We start from the raw sequence: 16,573 nt of genomic DNA, 5'->3' as shown, positions 1-16,573 counted from the left end.
CAGGGCAGGTGCGATGGTTCCCCCGCGGCTGCAGGGGGCGCTCCGGAGCGAGCTCGGGGAGCACGCGGCACTGGGGGGCCTGGGATCCCGGGAAGGGATGGAACAAAGGCTTCCCAAACCCCTGGGCAGCTGATCCCGGTGTCCGGCCGGACCCTCGGGAACAGGAGGCTGGAACGGCAGGGACGAGCACAAATCCCGGGAGGACAGACGAGATGTATCCAAGCGGGGAACCCCCTGGAGGTCTGGGCAGGCAGGGCGAGCACGGCTACAGCGTAGCGAAGGCTCGAAGCAATGGCGGGGCAGGGCGGCCACAGCCCGGCTCCAAGCGGGGCAGGGAAGGTGGCTTTGGGATCCCGGGGCTTCTCCAGCAGAAGGAAAAGCGGCCGAAGAAAGCAGCTTCCCTCTCTGTCCGAACGCCGAGAACAACTTCCCCCACACACTCAGGCGAAAACAAAAGAGTAGCCAGATGCGCCCCACTCTGTAGCCAGCTCTTTTGTTTTTCTTAAGTACTCAGCCATTTGCTCCCCTGGCAACATGTATGGCAAAATTCCTTTAACAGAAGAAAAAACCATGAGAGCTCCTAAAACCCCAACACTCAGTGACTCAGGTGGGGGTAACATCACTGTCAGAATAGTGTTGCCCTGGCTGATACAAAAGTGATACGAGATGCGAAGCCCATCATTTCTGTCCCCATCTGTTGTCTTCATCCTGGTTTTGACAGGACATGCTCTGACTTCCTTTTGTGTTCGATGTGTTAATAAAAGGTGCAGCCCCGCCCCCAAAGAAGATCACCTCCTGGTTTCTCTCCAAGGGTCAGGGGAAGACCCGTGATGATACTGCTGACTACATCCCTCATGACATCTATGTGATTGGCACCCAGGAGGATCCCCAGGGGGAAAAGGAATGGCTGGAGACCCTAAGGCAATCTCTGCAGGAAATCACCAGTATCAGCTTCAAAGTGGTGAGGGGTTATTCCCGCTATTGCACAGAACTCAGGATGAGGGTGTACATGTTGTACAAATAAAAGAGATGGGAATAAGTGGGATTTTGCCTCCACCTTCTCCCTTTCCCTCCCTTTATTGTCATTGCATTTCGGTGAGGGAAAGTGAACTGAATGTGTCTGGTGGGCTCCATAAGATGGTCCCTGGAGCTGACTAGATGGACCTGTTGCTATGGACAGTGACCCCCCCACTGCCAAAGCAGGAACCCTGCCAGCCTAGGAGCAAGGGGAGATGTTGAGCACTCAAGTCAAGTGCTGGTGTTATTTTGACTTTCAAAAAGGAGGAGACTGTTAAACTTCCTGAGCCAGTTGTAGCCTAGATCTCGCCCTAGGCTACTGCACTTTCAAAGTAGGATGTAACAGTACACAGGCAGAGTCATAAGAGAAACTGAACCTTATTAAGACCAGCTTTGGACATTCCTGGGTTTCAGTGATGTCAAGAAACAAATCTAAGCATATCTGGAAATATGGACTTCTCCTGAAAACAGGACTTCTAACTCTCATGATGATTGGGAAACTATTTTGTGCAAGCAAGATAATCGAAAGGTTAACTAGAAAAAAGGACTAGCAAATAATGAGGTCCTTCCACCCAGCATTGATTAAAACAACTGAAAACATATCCTGAGCACAGGAAGAAAATTTCTGTAGAAGTGCTATCAAAGGAGTCAGGAAGGCTGCAGCCACAGTGCAGCTTGGCAGGTATTTGCAGAAATATAACTTCTGCTCTTCCTATCCTTGCAGATAGCCATCCATACCCTCTGGAACATCAGGATTGTTGTCCTGGCCAAGCCAGAACATGAGAACCGCATCAGCCACATCTGCACAGCCAATGTGAAGACAGGCATCGCAAACACGCTGGGTGAGGCACGGGCAGGTCCTGCCCAGACAGCTGTGATCTGCTCAGCTCACATGGAACAGCTCTTCTTCCACAACACTCCTCGGGCAACGTTTCTGTGACACTACTAAAGTTATATCCCACTAGCACTGGTTGTATCTTACCCTGTAAGAGAGGAAATCTACCTGTGTGTATACTTAACACACACATATGTATACATATATATATTTATATTCCCAGCAAACACTTGACCGGCTATTGGATTGCTCGTTCTTGGGTTTCACAAGGAAGTTGCACTTCTCTCCCTTCAACTAATTTTTTTAGCACCCTTAAAAATTTGTTCCCACAATCTGTGCTGAATGCACTAATTTTTTCTGTGCCAATTAAGTCAATTTCTCTTCTCCATCCTCCACTTCACATGTGCTAGGTGCTTTATTACCTTTGCTAGGCTCAGCCTGGAGGTGGATTGATTTTTTGTAATTTTTGGCTTCCCTTTTGCCAGGTAATAAAGGAGCAGTGGGAGTATCATTCATGTTTAATGGAACATCCTTTGGGTTTGTTAACAGCCATTTGACTTCAGGAAGTGAAAAGAAACACAGGTAAGATACATCCTCCCCTCTCAAAAATGGCTGTTGAGCCAGGGTGAAATTCTCTGGGTCATGTTTGGAAGGAGGGCCCACCAGACAGGCACAAGCATGTTTTCATGACCATAAAAAAATTGTCTCCTGGGAGGGCATTTAAACAAGGGGCTTATACTATGTGGCCATACCACAGGGGTGCAGGGGAAATGGACAGCAAAATTATTTCAGAGCCAAGTGTAAAAGTCTCTCACAACACTTGCATGACCTGTCATGAAAACTTCGCTGCATGAGGAAAACAGTTCCATGATTTACAGTGTTTTGGAGAAATGTGGGAAGGCTTTTCCCATCTCAAAATAACGTGCTGAAGGGGACTGTCTTCCTCCTCACTGAGGGCAGTGCTGCGAGCCCTAGGACACAGCTGAGAAATATCCCTCAGGAATACCAGGAGGGAAGCGTAGCACGGGAATATCCCCACGGTGACTAGCTCTCTATATCCAGCTGTGAAATGAGTGTTCGTGGATTAGGCAGGTTCTGGTCAGCACAGGACTGGAAGGCAAAGATCCTGACACCAGTGGGAGATCTGCGCCCACACTGGGAGGAGCTGGAGCAGTTGGAAGGAGTGGTTTTGAAAGTGAAGAGGACTTGAAATGAAGATTTTGGCCTTGTCATCTTTCCCAGTCCAGGAAACAGATGGTGTGGGATTTCCGCACAGGGTCTTTGCCACTGATGGAGTTAACTTTTATGGAAGGTTTCCCCAGGGCCTGGAAGAGCTGCCAAGATCTAGTTAAGTGTTTGCTGCTGAAATCTGAAGGCAACAATCTAATGCTGGGTTTCTAGGACATGTAGCTCAGAAAAGCACAGCCCCAGAAGGCAGCAGAATTGGCTTCAGGAGCACATTCCCTGGGCCTGTCTGCTGGGGTGGCAAGTTCTCAGTTTCTGATCTGCTCCTATGTAGCTGCTGAGCCGGAGCAGTTCCTGCCTGGTAAAGCTGCAGCCTCTGCCATCCCAGGCATTTGGAAATTACATGGCAATTTAGGATGTCAGGCAGATGTTTCTTGTCTTGACAGACGCAACCAGAACTACACGAACATCCTGCGCTTCCTGACACTGGGAGATAAGAAACTGAGTCCATTTAACATCACTCATCGCTTTACTCATCTTTTCTGGCTGGGAGACTTGAACTACCGTGTGGAACAGCCCCCGACGGTGCGGGACGCTGCGGGAAGCCCTGCAGGGACAGCACACTCTGTTGCTATAGGAGTGCTCTCTTCTTCCAATCTAGGGCAACATGGCAAAAAGAGGGGAGACAGAAGGGATCTCCAGGGCGTGAGTGTGGCCCCAGTTGAGGGAGAGTAAGGAAATCCCCTTTGCCCTCTCCAAAGATTAATGGACCCAGGAATGGCATCTGGCACACTTTGCTGCTTCAAGCAGCCTTGGTTCCCCAAACCTCCCAACTCTCCTTCCCACTGTGAACAAGCATCTGTCCCTGAATGGCTCAGATTGCCTTTCTGCTCCGGTTGGTGAGCTTGGAATGGCTCAAACAGGCCTTCAGGAACAGGCGAGCCATCATAAATACTGGATAGGTTTCAGTACGCGGGAGAAAACACCAAGCTTGGTGTTGATGTGCACGTGGTTGTGAGTGTGTGTGTTCTTGTGTAGGGGATGTGTGGGCATTTTGATACCTGTTTTGACAGACAAATGTTCAGCCACACAGCAAAGGCTGGGGCTTTTCAGTGAAGGGAAGGGTGGGGAAGTGGCAGGGGGTACCGCTCTGTCAAACAGTTCAGGAGCACTTGCCAGTTTACCAGTGAAGGGAGTATTTTTAAGGAGGTTTTGCATCATCTGCACCTCTGCTGTTTCCCTGTTGGCAGGAAGCAGAGAATATTATCCAGAAGATCAGGCAGCAGCAGTATCCAGAGCTGCTGGCTTTCGACCAGCTTCTCCTCGAGAGAAGAGACCAAAAGGTGTTCCTGCAGTTCGGTGAGATCCTGCACTGGCTGGCAGGTTCCTCTGCTATGTCCACCAGCTTTCCCTGCCAGCCCCAGCACGGGGAAGGGTGTACGGGGCACCTCACAACCCAGGTGAGGGTTCCCAATGGCCAAGCTGTAACAGAGCTCTTTCCCTGTTTTAGAGGAAGAAGAGATTACTTTTGCTCCAACCTACCGCTTTGAGAGAGGCACCCGGGAGAAGTACGCTTACACCAAGCAAAAAGCTACAGGGGTAGGTGAAAACTGATTTCCCTTCAGAGGTATATGGCATAAGCTGTGACAGCAACTCCTACAGGAGAATGTGACCTAAACCAATCTCAGTGTTTTCTGCCCTTGTAGTGTTTTGGAAGGAGTCAACACAATGAAAAGACTTGATACAAATATATGGTGCTTGGGTGAATGAATTTCCTGTTCTTTTGTGAACTAGTCCTTTCCATTCTTCTTGACATTACTTCTCTTTTGGTTTGCAGATGAAGTACAATTTGCCATCCTGGTGTGATCGAGTGCTCTGGAAATCCTACCCCATGGTGCACGTTGTGTGTCAGTCCTATGGTGGGTAGAGAACAGATTGTCGATAGCAAGGCAACCAGTCTGAAACGGAAATTATTCAGAACACAGTCTGTAGGATCTCCCTGCACTGCCAGGCACTCAGCATAGAGGGACCTGATGTTAAACCAGGCAGAGGGGAGCCAAAATATCTCTGCCTGTAACCTTACAGTGTTGGGAATTCGTTCTGTTTTTCTTTTATATGCAGAACACCACCTGGACAGTTGCAGCTGTCCAACTTTAGGCCATACTGTAGGATCACTTTACACCAGTTATTTCTTGGCAGCAACCACCATTTTTCCTGTGCAGTCACTACCAGGAACTCCTGACAGCGAGTGCCAGCAGGACAGACCCTGTGTGCACAGTCCGGTCTGCAGAGACTGGAGCTGCAAACACATCTCTTGTATCCAATCATATTTCAGAAGAGCCTGTTCCCTTTCCTCTGAGAAGCATCACAAAAGTGCAGTGCAGGGAAGAGAAAAAGCCCACAAAACCTATTTAAAAAAAGACTCAAATACCAGTTCCTGAAATGTCATTGACTATACGTAGGACTGAGCATCTGAGTATGCTGTTCATGGTTTCCTATGCATGCATTGGGAGCAGGGCTGTGAAAGCCTCTCAGGGATGAGGCAGGCTGATCTGATCATAGAGCCCATGATGCTGAGGTGTGGGGTTGGACAGGCTCCTCTGGAATGACTGGGTTTGCTGGAACTCAGTGTGTGCTTAGGTCCAATCAGGCCTTTTTCATTCACTGTTAACCTTGGGCCAGGAGTTGCTTTGTAGCACTGAAGTAGCACCAGTGTATTCTTGTGTGATTTCCTGCCATACTAGAGCTTTAATTAGCTGTGCATACTGCAGAGGTAACCTGTAAGGACTTTTTGTACTGGAGGAATCTAACACTGACAGTCATCTGCAAAACAATACAGTAAAATTATGTCCCTTAACCAAATCTTTCTTTATTCTGACAAAAGAGATACATTCCTGTGTACTGACATGAGTTTATGTAGAGAAACACTTTTGACTAGAGACAGTTACCAGAGAGACTGTTATGTTTTCTGGAAAATTACTGAATAATATTTCTGTGGCAGTGATCTCCTCGGAGCAGGGCAGTAACCATCCTCCCTTTCTCACTGGCAGGCTGCACCACTGACATCACAACAAGTGACCACAGTCCTGTGTTTGCCACCTTTGAAGTGGGAGTCACCTCACAGTTCGTTTCCAAGAATGGTTAGTCAGGTTGGGTGCATGTGTGCCATCTTCACCTTGGATACAAAATGCAGTGCTTTGTATATGCTGAGAGAAATTCTGATTCTTTAAGAGTCCACTCAAAAATGCCCTCTCTTTATCTCCTGCTGAAAGTGCCATTATTTTCCCTTCCTCTTTCCTAGACTCCAAATACACAGATTCCCAAGGGGAGATAGAGTTCCTGCACTGCTACGCTACTCTGAAGACCAAGTCCCAGACCAAGTTCTACATTGAGTTTCACTCTAGCTGCTTAGAAAGTATGGGTTTGCCCATCTTTATTGTTTCTGTCAAAGTTTTCTGCATGTTTGGATTAGTTCCCCTTCTTCTTGCTTTGATCTAAGAAAACAGCTGTGTGGATCATTTGTTCCAATCCAAAAAAGGGATGCCCTAAAGTTCTGCTGTAGTTTACAAGTCATTCTATACTGTCAGCAATACAATCCAAACCCCACAGGCAAGGTAGCTGTAATCCATGCTTAGACATGTAGCTTTCCAACATTTTTTCCACCTTGTTTGTCAATCTGATAATTTCTTTCTTGATGGCAAACACATATTGTTCTTTCTTATCACACAGAAAATGCCTACATAGCAAAGACATGATTGATTAAATTTCTTATTGTGCCTGCTACAAATGATCAGGTGATTTCAAAATAAAGCATCTGCATTATGCTAACAAAAATAATTTTAAATAATTGAATTAACCTGGTTTAACAAAGAGTAAGTCAGAGGATCAGCTAAAAGGGAAATGAATGCTAGTGATGTGATTTTGTAAGTGGGACTGTGCACCCCGCAGCGCTGTCGGTTTCACTGCCTGTCCCCATGCTGTGGGGCTGAGTCTCAGCTGTTTATGTAACACAAGCCTACGTGCCCTTGGCTGTGGGTTTTTTTAAGCAATTTCCCATCACAGGACTGCTCCTGTAAGTGGGACAGCAAGCCTTTGGTGGATGCTTCATCACATTATCGCATGTCAGAGCGCTGTGTCAAAGACAGTTCCATAAAAGATTATTTTTTGGCTGTATCAAAATTTGCATAAATTTCTATGGAAACAGTGTATTACGAATCTTAAATTAGAATTTCAAAAGTGTGCTATCTTGAGTGGCGTAGGAAGAGCTGTCATGTTCTTATCCTCCGGTCCATGTATGCACTGAGCTCCTCAGTGCCAAGTTTAACTGTAAAATAAAACCATTTAACAATGCTCCAGCAAAATCACTTGCAAATTTACTGTGTAAACATTCACCCAAAGCTCAGACTTTAAGCTTCTTAATACTTTTAAAATTTGCATCCAAGTAGGAAAATAATTGTAGGCTTTTTGGAGACATAGTGAAGAGGACTTGTAGCCCAGTTCTTGCTGTCTCTCTCCCGGTAAACTCCTTTCTTGTCCCTTTGCAGGCTTTGTAAAGAGCCAGGAAGGAGAAAATGAGGATGGAAATGAAGGGGAGCTTGTGGTAAAGTTCGTCGAGGCACTTCCAAAGGTAAACTGGGACTATACCTCCATATTCGTATGGAAGAGAAGCTTCCACTTTCATCCCATAAGCAACGTTAGATCTTTTACTTACATAAATACTATTTTCAGGAACATTGTTGTGGTCTTGTTTACACTCAAAGGGACTGTAAGAGTGCAGGATGGGCTTAGGCTAAACAGAGTATGTTGTAAGCAGGAAAGGACTTTCATGCCAGTGTACCTCTCTCAAGAATTTTGCTGGTGTGATTATGCCATCCAGGACCATGACTTTTTTTCTCACCGTTTTAGTGAACATAATGCTGGTTTAAGCGGGCCCTGTTTTTTTTTTTTTTTTTTTTTTTTTTTTTTTTTTTTTTTTTTTTTTTTTTTTTTTTTTTTTTTTGTTTTTTTTTTTTTTTTTTTTTTTTTTTTTCTGGTTTTAAATGGAAAATAAAACATCTTAAAGAGTAACTCTGCCCTGGAGTTTCTTTGCCTGGTCAGACAAAACTTTCTTTTCGTGTATTTTAGAAAAGCTGATTAAGTATTTTTTATCTGTGTTAAAAAGAACATCAGTGGCCAGAAGTAGTGTTCTGTGTGTCAGTGTCAGACTCAAGTCCTGTCCTTGAGATCAGAGCTGTTCTTCATTTCTTGGCATGGTGGGAGCTGGAAGAACTACAAGAGCTCCTGGATTTGGAGCAAATGTGCATGTCAATACCCTTCTAAATAGCCCAGAAGTGCTGACTTTGGAAAGAGTGCCTTACACTGAGAGACTGGGGAAAGGCTCTACAGTAAGTGATTGCAACAACAGCAGATAGATTTTTGGGAACAGATTATAATCAGAGTCCAGATGCCTTCCTCCTCAGGCAATTTTCAGTCCTGGACTACAGGAGAAAATTGCAGCTCACCCTGGGAGTGTCAGATTTGCAGCATTCCATCTCCTGTGCTGGGACTCAAAGCATGCAGCCTTTTACCACAGATAACCAGACATTATCAGAGGCTGATCCTGGAGGTGACATGATACTCTCATGGGTTTATCCAGCAGAGATTTCCTCATTTGGGACTGAGTTCCAGGGAGAAGTGTGCTCCTGTCAACCATATATTGTACTGACCCACCTTAACTTGTCTTTGCAGCTGACTCCAATTATTTCAGACCCAGAATACCTACTGGATCAGCATATCCTGATCAGCATTAAGTCATCAGACAGTGATGAATCTTATGGTAAGTGCTTAGCTCTAAAGTTCTGGATGAGTCAAAATCCACTTAGGTTCTCCAAACCACTGAAAGAGTGGCAGAGAACAGAAGTAACTCCTATAGACTGAACAGCTATGATTTAGAACTCAACATACACAGAAATACACTGTGGGCAATATTTTGTAAAGTAATTATGATTAGAGGAATATGAACTCAAAGCAACAACCTGTGTGAGCTTTACCAGCTCTGAAAGAGCAGTGGCTTAAAGAGAAAGTCCTTTACAGGAACTAAATCAGGAGTTAGCATGTGTAAATGTGCTTATTCAGAACATACAAATCCTGTTGCACTTGCACTTACTTGAGGCATTTCTTCTGGCTACAGAAAAGTATTTGGCTATGCTGGTGGCTCCCAGATTCTCACCAGCCAGAGACTGCAGTCCTTGTCCACAGAAGGCTCTTTCCCTAAATCCCATTAAAAGCAATAGCAGCCATAGGCTCATGTTTTCCTTACCAGGAGTGGAAGCTCAGAATCCTGAAGTCACCCACAGGTATCGTCAATGCCCAAATCTTTCACACATACGTGAAGTGAAATAAATGCCCCTAATTTCTCTGGAGATACTAAACTCCTTACCGTGATCCAAAGCAGATTCTCTCCAGTAATCACAGACCTGTCAGTGCAGTGGTAGTAGATGACACAAAATATGTCAGTGCTTAGTTTCTCAGTCCCAGCCTCATTGTCTTCCTGTTATCTTTTAGGGGAAGGCTGCATTGCCTTGCGAATAGAAGCAACAGAATCCTTAGCTCCTATCCATACTGTGCTCACACACCATGGAGAGAAAACGGGTGTCTTCCAAGGTGAAATCAAGTTACAAACATCACAAGGAAAACAGAGAGAGAAACTGTATGGTAAGGAATGTCATCATCTCTGCAATGCTCATGCTAGAGAATACTCACCTCAAAAGAGTTCTGGTAGCTGTCAAGGAATTGAAAATTACTTCTGCACTGCCTGTAGTCACAGAGAGGCAAGTGCTTTTGATGCTGAGTGCAAGGAGGTGTGAGTATGGTTAGCTCTCAGGAGCATACCTGTACTCTTTCAGGAACACAGAACAATTGGATTCCTTAGGGTTTTTCATTATTCAAGTAAATTCAGCAGACTGAGAGAGCCCCCTGTCTGTCACCAGCGCTGGTTTTATTGAATGGGGATACTTCCACTTGTGACATGACACACTCCATGATAAGCTCTCCCTGCTCCAGTCATCCCAGGGAGCAGCTGCAAAGAGGCTCTCAATGAGCAGTTCTGTAGCTAGAGGATCACAAACTTTGCTTTCTTCACCTTGCTATCTGTTGTTCTCATTCAGAGTACAGAAGCAGCCTCATGACATTTACAATTATTCTCGATGGTAAAATGGCTGTATGTGGCTGTTTATATGGGTCATGACCTTTGTATTTCAAGATACACATTTCTTCCTCTGTCAACAAGACATGATGTGTGTAGTGGGCAGTTGAAAACATAACAGCAACAACAGTTTAAAACTGTCCATCACTCTGACAGACAAAGAGAGATGCCTTAATGCACATGGGAACACAGAAAACTTGGGCAGGCAGACTCTGGAGCTGTGTGTGCCCCTTCTTTCCTTCAGATTTTGTCAAGATTGAACGTGATGAAACCACTGGTCAGAAACCAAAGAACATCAGCAATTTAGAGCCTAACAAAGACTGGGATCAGACTAACAGGTAAAGGGCAAGTGGGTAAGTCAGTTCCAGGAAAACGGTTGGCCCCATAAATGCAAAGCAGGGCTTGCTGTGGGAGCAGTGTCAACAGGTGTGCTGAGCACTGGGAAGCTGCTTTGTGGCTCTGTGGTCAGGACTGGTCAATGCTCCTGTGCCCAAAGCTTCAAAAGTTGAGAATGCATTAGCCAGACCGGGTCCCTGCACCCACTTTAAAAAGGCCCTTTCATTTCCAACAGAAAGTCAAAATCTACTCATCTGATGGCCAGAGAGGCAGCAGCCATCGCTCGCCACTGGGGGAGTGCTGTCCCTTCTCCAGACAGCCTGGGAAAGGAGGATATTTTACGGTAACCTTGCCGCCCTACCTCTGACAGCTTGGGGTGGGAAGCTATGCTCAAACTGCCTGGCTTTTCCTTCCCAAGGATGAGTCTGGGTAAAGCTGTCCTTTCACCTGTTTTCACTGGGGCTTTTCCTTGCAGGCAGCTTCTGGCTGGGCCCAGAAACCCACAACAGTCCCTGTATGTGGCTGCAGAAGCTGAGTGCTCTCTGCAGCCTGGAAAGGGAAGCATCTGCCACAGCCACAGGAACTATTTTGGGGGTGAGGGAGGTGGTCTTGACCCAGCTGCTTCCTCTCCAGTGACCCAGGGGAGTGAGGCACTAACAGGACTCCCACTTATTCCCTGATTCTGAAGCAATAGTGACCAAAAAAAAAGCTAAAAAAAAAGTAGACGATATTGAATCTAAGCAATCAGTGGGAACGAACTCCTTTGTAGCTGGCAGGGAGACAAAAACCCCAAATGTATTTGTGCATGTACCTCCCTAACAATATTTCTTCTCTCGAGCAGCTCCACCCCCACAGACATCAGCAACCCCAACTACCTGGGCATGGCTGCCTTCTCTCAGCAGCCCTCTGCAACCTGCCAGCTTAAGCAGACACCTTCACCAGAGCAGCCACCTTCCCTCTGGAACTATGAGCAGCAGCCCAAAGAGAACACCTCCCTAATGGGGCAGAGTCAGTCATCCTCCACATCACCCTCCTTGTCACCTCTATCTCCGAAACCATCCCTCCAGCCTACAGCAAACAGAACCATTTGTAGTTGGAGTCAAGAGTACCTGTGAGTGTTTGAGTTTTGCACTGGGACTGGACCCCTCTCTCCTGTCATTCTGCACAGTCACTGTTTCATTATCTGTTTGGACAGTTCTAGGTGCAGCATATTCTTTACATATTTTATCTCTAGAATTAGAAAGATAAGTGAAGGTCACAAGTGCAGGCATCACATACTCAAAGAAAACCAGCGTAGCAGTTCCTCAGACTTTTGTGAAAGGAAAGCCAAAGATACATGAGTTAAACTTAAAATTAAATAATGGAATCTTAGAATGGTTTGGATTGGAAGGGACCTTAAAGCTCATCTCATTCCACCCTCTGTGATGGGCAGGGACACTCTCCACTATCCCAGGTTGCTCCAAGCCCCATCCAGCCTGGCCTTGGACACTTCCAGGGATGGGGCAGCCAGGGCCTCAAGCACCCTTCTTCCTAATAGCTAAGCTAAATCTCTCCTCTTCTATTTTAAAACTGTTTCCCCTTGTCCTGTCACTATCTGCACTCTCCATCCTTTGTGTAAGTCCTCTTTAGGCACTGGAAGGCTGCAGTGAAGACTCCTTGGAGTCTTCTCCAGACTGAACAACCCCAGTTGTCTCAGCCTGATACATGTAGGTTTAATTCTCTACCAAGAGAAGAGAAGGAGAAAATTACAAAGTTGACTGTAATAACAAAGAAGAAAAGGGGGGAGTGTGGCATAGATCCTTCCCCTGGATGGGAAGGAGAGGTCCTTCCTGTGTTATATGTGAAGTACTTTCACTGAATTTCTACTTGCACTGTACAAATGTCCAGCTTGCTGCAGAAGCTAGACTCCATGTGCTGCCTCTATCACAAGCCTTGATGCAGAATTTCCATCTGGTAACTGCAAGTATCCCATCCCTTCCCAGCTTAGTGAGGTGATGAGGCTACTTCACCCCAGTGCACGTGTGCAATCTGTGTCCTTGTTGCAGACCTCTTCACAGTCAAGAGACAGTTGCTCTCTGAGCTGGGCTAGAGCTCCCTGGTAAACGGATGTGGCACTCTGGAAGTCAGAACTTGCAGTAGTCAGAGCTGCCAGCACTGCTTGGGCCTGTTCTGTACCTGACAGTGCTCCATCATGGCTCAGCTCTCTGCTCCCGCATGCACAGACTGCCAGAGAAGAGCTTGAGGCAAGGAACACAACTCATTTGAAGACACCCAAAGGACATGTGCCACTGACCTCTATTCCACTCTGCTCAGTGATACTGTGGCTGATTTTTTAAGTACTTTCCAGGTGAAAGCCTGGCCAAATCAGGTCGAGTGACCCAAACCCACAGGACCTGCTGTGTCCCATTGTACAGCTGTCGTTTCAGGCTGAGCTGCAGCTCAAAGGGCTCTGCTGGGAATGCACATGGATTCTCTCACCCTACAGCAGTGCTATTACTCTTACACTGTGCATTTGGGTGCATTAAGGAGATTTATCCCTTCCTTAGGAATACCATGCTGCATTGGTAGCAAGAGGAGATTGACCTAGTTGTAAAATGCCACAGTATGATGTGAGCTCTTACTTTAAGCCTCTAGACAACCATTTCCATCCTCTCTGCCAGTTCTGAAGATTCTTATTAATATTCAAATTCAGATTTGTGTGTGTTGCAGAGTCATCAAAGGACCTGGCACAGTTCAGCTCAGTAGTTTATCTGTGTTTAAAAAGAAGCCAAACATCACTTTGACAGAACTGTAGTCTAGCAGGGAGTTTACACAATGCTATGCATATCTGCTCTCTGCTGTCATGTTACTAATGATTAAACAAAGTAAAAACAATGCACACTTCTGTTCTCTCTCCCAGAGTTTTAATTGTTTTCCTGTTGCCCCTTTAGGCAGTCAGTTTAATTTGCTCACACTCATTTACTATTTGTGTTCTCCCTCAATCAGTCAGTGACTCTCTTGCCTTCCCTCACAAGTCTCCTTTTCACCTTACTTCCATGACTGTAGGCCACCTGACGTGGGGAAATCCACGGCAGAGCCTGTGCTGCAGGAGGAGGGGCAGCAAAGGCCAGAGATGTTCGAGAACCCACTGTATGGCTCCATGGGCTCCAAGGGCAAGGTGGCCCCCAAGAAAGAGCAGGAATACCCCAAGGCCTTGCGGAAAGAGCAGCCGCCACTGCCTGAGCAGAGCTATCATCTCACAAAGCCACAGGAGCCCGAGTGCAGCAAGACCTCTGGCAAACAGCCATCGCCACCTTTCCTGGTGCCCACACAGCGATTCCGGTCCTACACCTCCCCCTGCCAAGCAGAAGAGAAGAATACAGGGGAAAAGAGTCAAGGGAAACCAAAGATGACAACACCATTGGAAAACTCAGCACCGCTCAAAAAAATCGTGAAGCCATCGAGGGCTGAAGTCAGCCTGAGCATCCAGGGACAGCAGAACAAGCCGCCCCTTCCCTCCAAGAGCCGGGCGGTGCTGGACATGCAGAACTCCAAAGGCCGGGACTATCGGGACAGTTCAGAGCTGCCGCACTCCGGGAAGCACCGGACGGAGGAGGGCCCGGTCAGCAGGACAACTACACCGGTGTGTTACTTGGGGGAATGAAGTGGGGTGGAAGTTGTCTTGGGCTGTGATGTCACTGTGACTGGAGTAGTACTGACTTAGTCACTAAGTCCTCACTCCATGGTTCCTATCCAAGCTCAGTGCTGTCCCACAAACCTACAGGGCCTGCAGAGCAGGGGGTGCCAGGGAATATCCTAAAGCGGTATTGCTGCAAGGATGGCATGTTGTGAAACTATGGCCTTAGCTTTGCAGGAATTTTTACCTTCTTCTGGACTGTTTAAGCCTGGTGGTCACAAGAGGAATGCAAATAGTCAGTACCTTGCTATGTCTTGTTTTGGGCATACTGTGCTGTTCCTAAGAGTGGCCAATCCTGGCCTGATAGCACAAATCCATAGTATTGAGCAATGGATTTGCTTTGCTGTAAGTAATAAAAAGATGATTAAAAGTAGTTGGTAGTTAGTGGTAAACACTTCTCAACTTAGAACAGTGTGTCTAAAAACATTACTGAACCCTCTACAGAAATAGTCAGGCATATACTTTCCTGGGCTGGTGGGTTTATTTGTTGTGGTTTGGTTTTGTGTTGTTTTTTGGGTTTTTTTCAACAGAACATCATGAGCTATATGAGAAGGAGTAAGGGGGGCCTTAGTAAGTGGGTTTGGGAGAAAAAGCCCACTTGACCAAGCTGTAGGATTTTTTTTTTCATCTCCATTGAGATGGAAACTCAAAACTTGTAGAATTGACAATATACAAGCTGATGTCTTCTCTTGTCTCTATAGTGAACAAGACACAGCAGCTGGTGGTACCCTAGGAAGAATCCTGATGGGAAGAATGATGGAGACTACTGCTTTGTTCACACTGATGTCCCCTGGTCTGGTTCTAAAAAAGACTGAGGAATTTTATTTTTGAGGGTGCAGCCCTCCCTGTGATTATGAAAATGTTCTAGCTGAGTTTATCCTATTTTGCTCTGACCAAGAGGGGCCAGGACCACAATACCAAATGCAAGTTATTCTTTTGAGTGTCACTTTGGTACGTCCATTAAGAGGCGGGTGGCCAAGTACATGCATTAGTAAATGTTTTGGAAAAGAGGATGGTACGGTACAAGGACTAGGAGATGGAAGGGGTGGATTGAAAGAAGCCCTTTCCTACAAAAGCAAGATTTCTATTTTGTGTTACAGGATTCCTATTAAAGAGTGATATGTAAAAGAAAGCATCTTAAAAGCGGTACAGCTCCAAAAGCATGTCCTATCCATGCAGCAAGGAGGTCAGGGAGGATGGGGAAAGAGTCTGAATAGCAGATACTGATGCAGGCCACACTTTCAGTGGAGCCAGCCTTGCCTGGAGCTCAGGGCTGCATCCCTGCACCACCCAGGGGACACAGCATATGAGGGCCAGCCCATGGCACTGTGGCTCTTTTTCCTTCGAGCAGGCCCTGCTTTGATACCCCAACAAACAGAGGGAAACACCAGAACCACAGGCAGAAACGGGGGAAGAGGCAGGGCCCATGGCAGCCCAGGACTACAGCTGCCTGAAGGGGCAGACAGCAGCACTGCAGCCTGCCTGGCAGCAAGCACTCTGCTTTGGAGGACACTGGCCAGCTGGTTCTGGAGCATTCTTAATAGATTAATGCTGACCTTACTATACACTTTTGTTCATTGACTGAGAATGAATAATGTTAACACACTTGTCATTTCTGTTATATTCGTGTTAAGTATTAATGCTGTGATTACTATTAGGCTAAGCCTGCTGTGACTTAATCACTGCTATTGTTTCCATGTTGATTACTTAAAAAATAATAAAATCGTCATATTTCTGGTCATTCTTTATCAAAAATTCAGAGCTGCCTGTCACATGATTCAGCTTTAGGTGGGTGTTACACCAGCTTGCTCAGTGACAGTAGTCCCTGCCCAGAGAAAACACCAAAGGCACCAAGGAGGGCAGGGAAGACGACTGAGAGTGAATTTCTCTGTCTGCACAGACCTTTTGTGGATACAGCTGATTTGAAAACTACAGCACCTGTTAGCAGGTACAGTTGCTAATTGTGTGAGTGTAGAAAAGGTACAGTAATTTTAGTGGAGCAGAAGAGGCCAAGCACAGGCTTGTGAGAATGGGTGGAAGAGGACAACCTGTAGGAAGAAACCTTTAAGGAGATGATTTTGTGCCATGCAGGTTGGAGTTTCAAAGCATCATTACTGAAGCACCTGGCTCTCTAACCTACAGATCAGCAAGAGAGACCATGAGCTTACATTCCTCTTGCTTTACTCACCAGAACCCTCTCTGTGTAATCGCCATAGCTCAGTGGCTGTGGTATCTCCCTGGCCCTGGGGAGCATTTCGCTTTTCCAGATTGCAGAAGAACTTGTGTGGCCACCGAGTAAAATCTCCCTGGAGCAGGTGAGCTTTCTGTCCAATACAGAGAG

The 16,573-nt window shown here is 46.3% G+C and overlaps 1 protein-coding gene across 4 annotated transcripts in view; it reads left to right on the top strand.

Moving 5' to 3' along the window:
• INPP5D (inositol polyphosphate-5-phosphatase D) overlaps window positions 1-15,973 on the top strand; it is a 62,342-nt gene extending 46,369 nt beyond the window's left edge. For 2 of the 4 annotated variants that reach the window (XM_042020718.1, XM_042020717.1), the window contains exons 14-29: window positions 765-961; window positions 1,742-1,859; window positions 2,338-2,434; window positions 3,484-3,622; window positions 4,288-4,396; window positions 4,548-4,636; window positions 4,875-4,956; window positions 6,088-6,177; window positions 6,339-6,452; window positions 7,582-7,664; window positions 8,765-8,852; window positions 9,581-9,730; window positions 10,465-10,558; window positions 10,792-10,899; window positions 11,398-11,667; window positions 13,602-14,214. In XM_042020718.1, the coding sequence (XP_041876652.1) occupies window positions 765-961; window positions 1,742-1,859; window positions 2,338-2,434; window positions 3,484-3,622; window positions 4,288-4,396; window positions 4,548-4,636; window positions 4,875-4,956; window positions 6,088-6,177; window positions 6,339-6,452; window positions 7,582-7,664; window positions 8,765-8,852; window positions 9,581-9,730; window positions 10,465-10,558; window positions 10,792-10,899; window positions 11,398-11,667; window positions 13,602-14,199 (2,426 nt within the window). In that variant the 3' untranslated portion in view covers window positions 14,200-14,214. Of the gene's footprint in view, window positions 1-764; window positions 962-1,741; window positions 1,860-2,337; window positions 2,435-3,483; window positions 3,623-4,287; window positions 4,397-4,547; window positions 4,637-4,874; window positions 4,957-6,087; window positions 6,178-6,338; window positions 6,453-7,581; window positions 7,665-8,764; window positions 8,853-9,580; window positions 9,731-10,464; window positions 10,559-10,791; window positions 10,900-11,397; window positions 11,668-13,601; window positions 14,215-14,933 lie in introns of those variants that run through there. The other 2 variants (XM_042020719.1, XM_042020720.1) reach the window with 2 other exon arrangements.
• Window positions 15,974-16,573: the final 600 nt, after the last annotated feature.

The sequence above is a fragment of the Corvus kubaryi genome, unplaced genomic scaffold (genome assembly GCF_017639235.1).
Source record: "Corvus kubaryi isolate FWS band 111438036 unplaced genomic scaffold, C.kubaryi_AGA036_p1.0 37041, whole genome shotgun sequence".
NCBI classification, from domain to species: Eukaryota; Metazoa; Chordata; class Aves; order Passeriformes; family Corvidae; genus Corvus; species Corvus kubaryi.
This window is presented reverse-complemented; position numbering and strand designations above follow the sequence as displayed.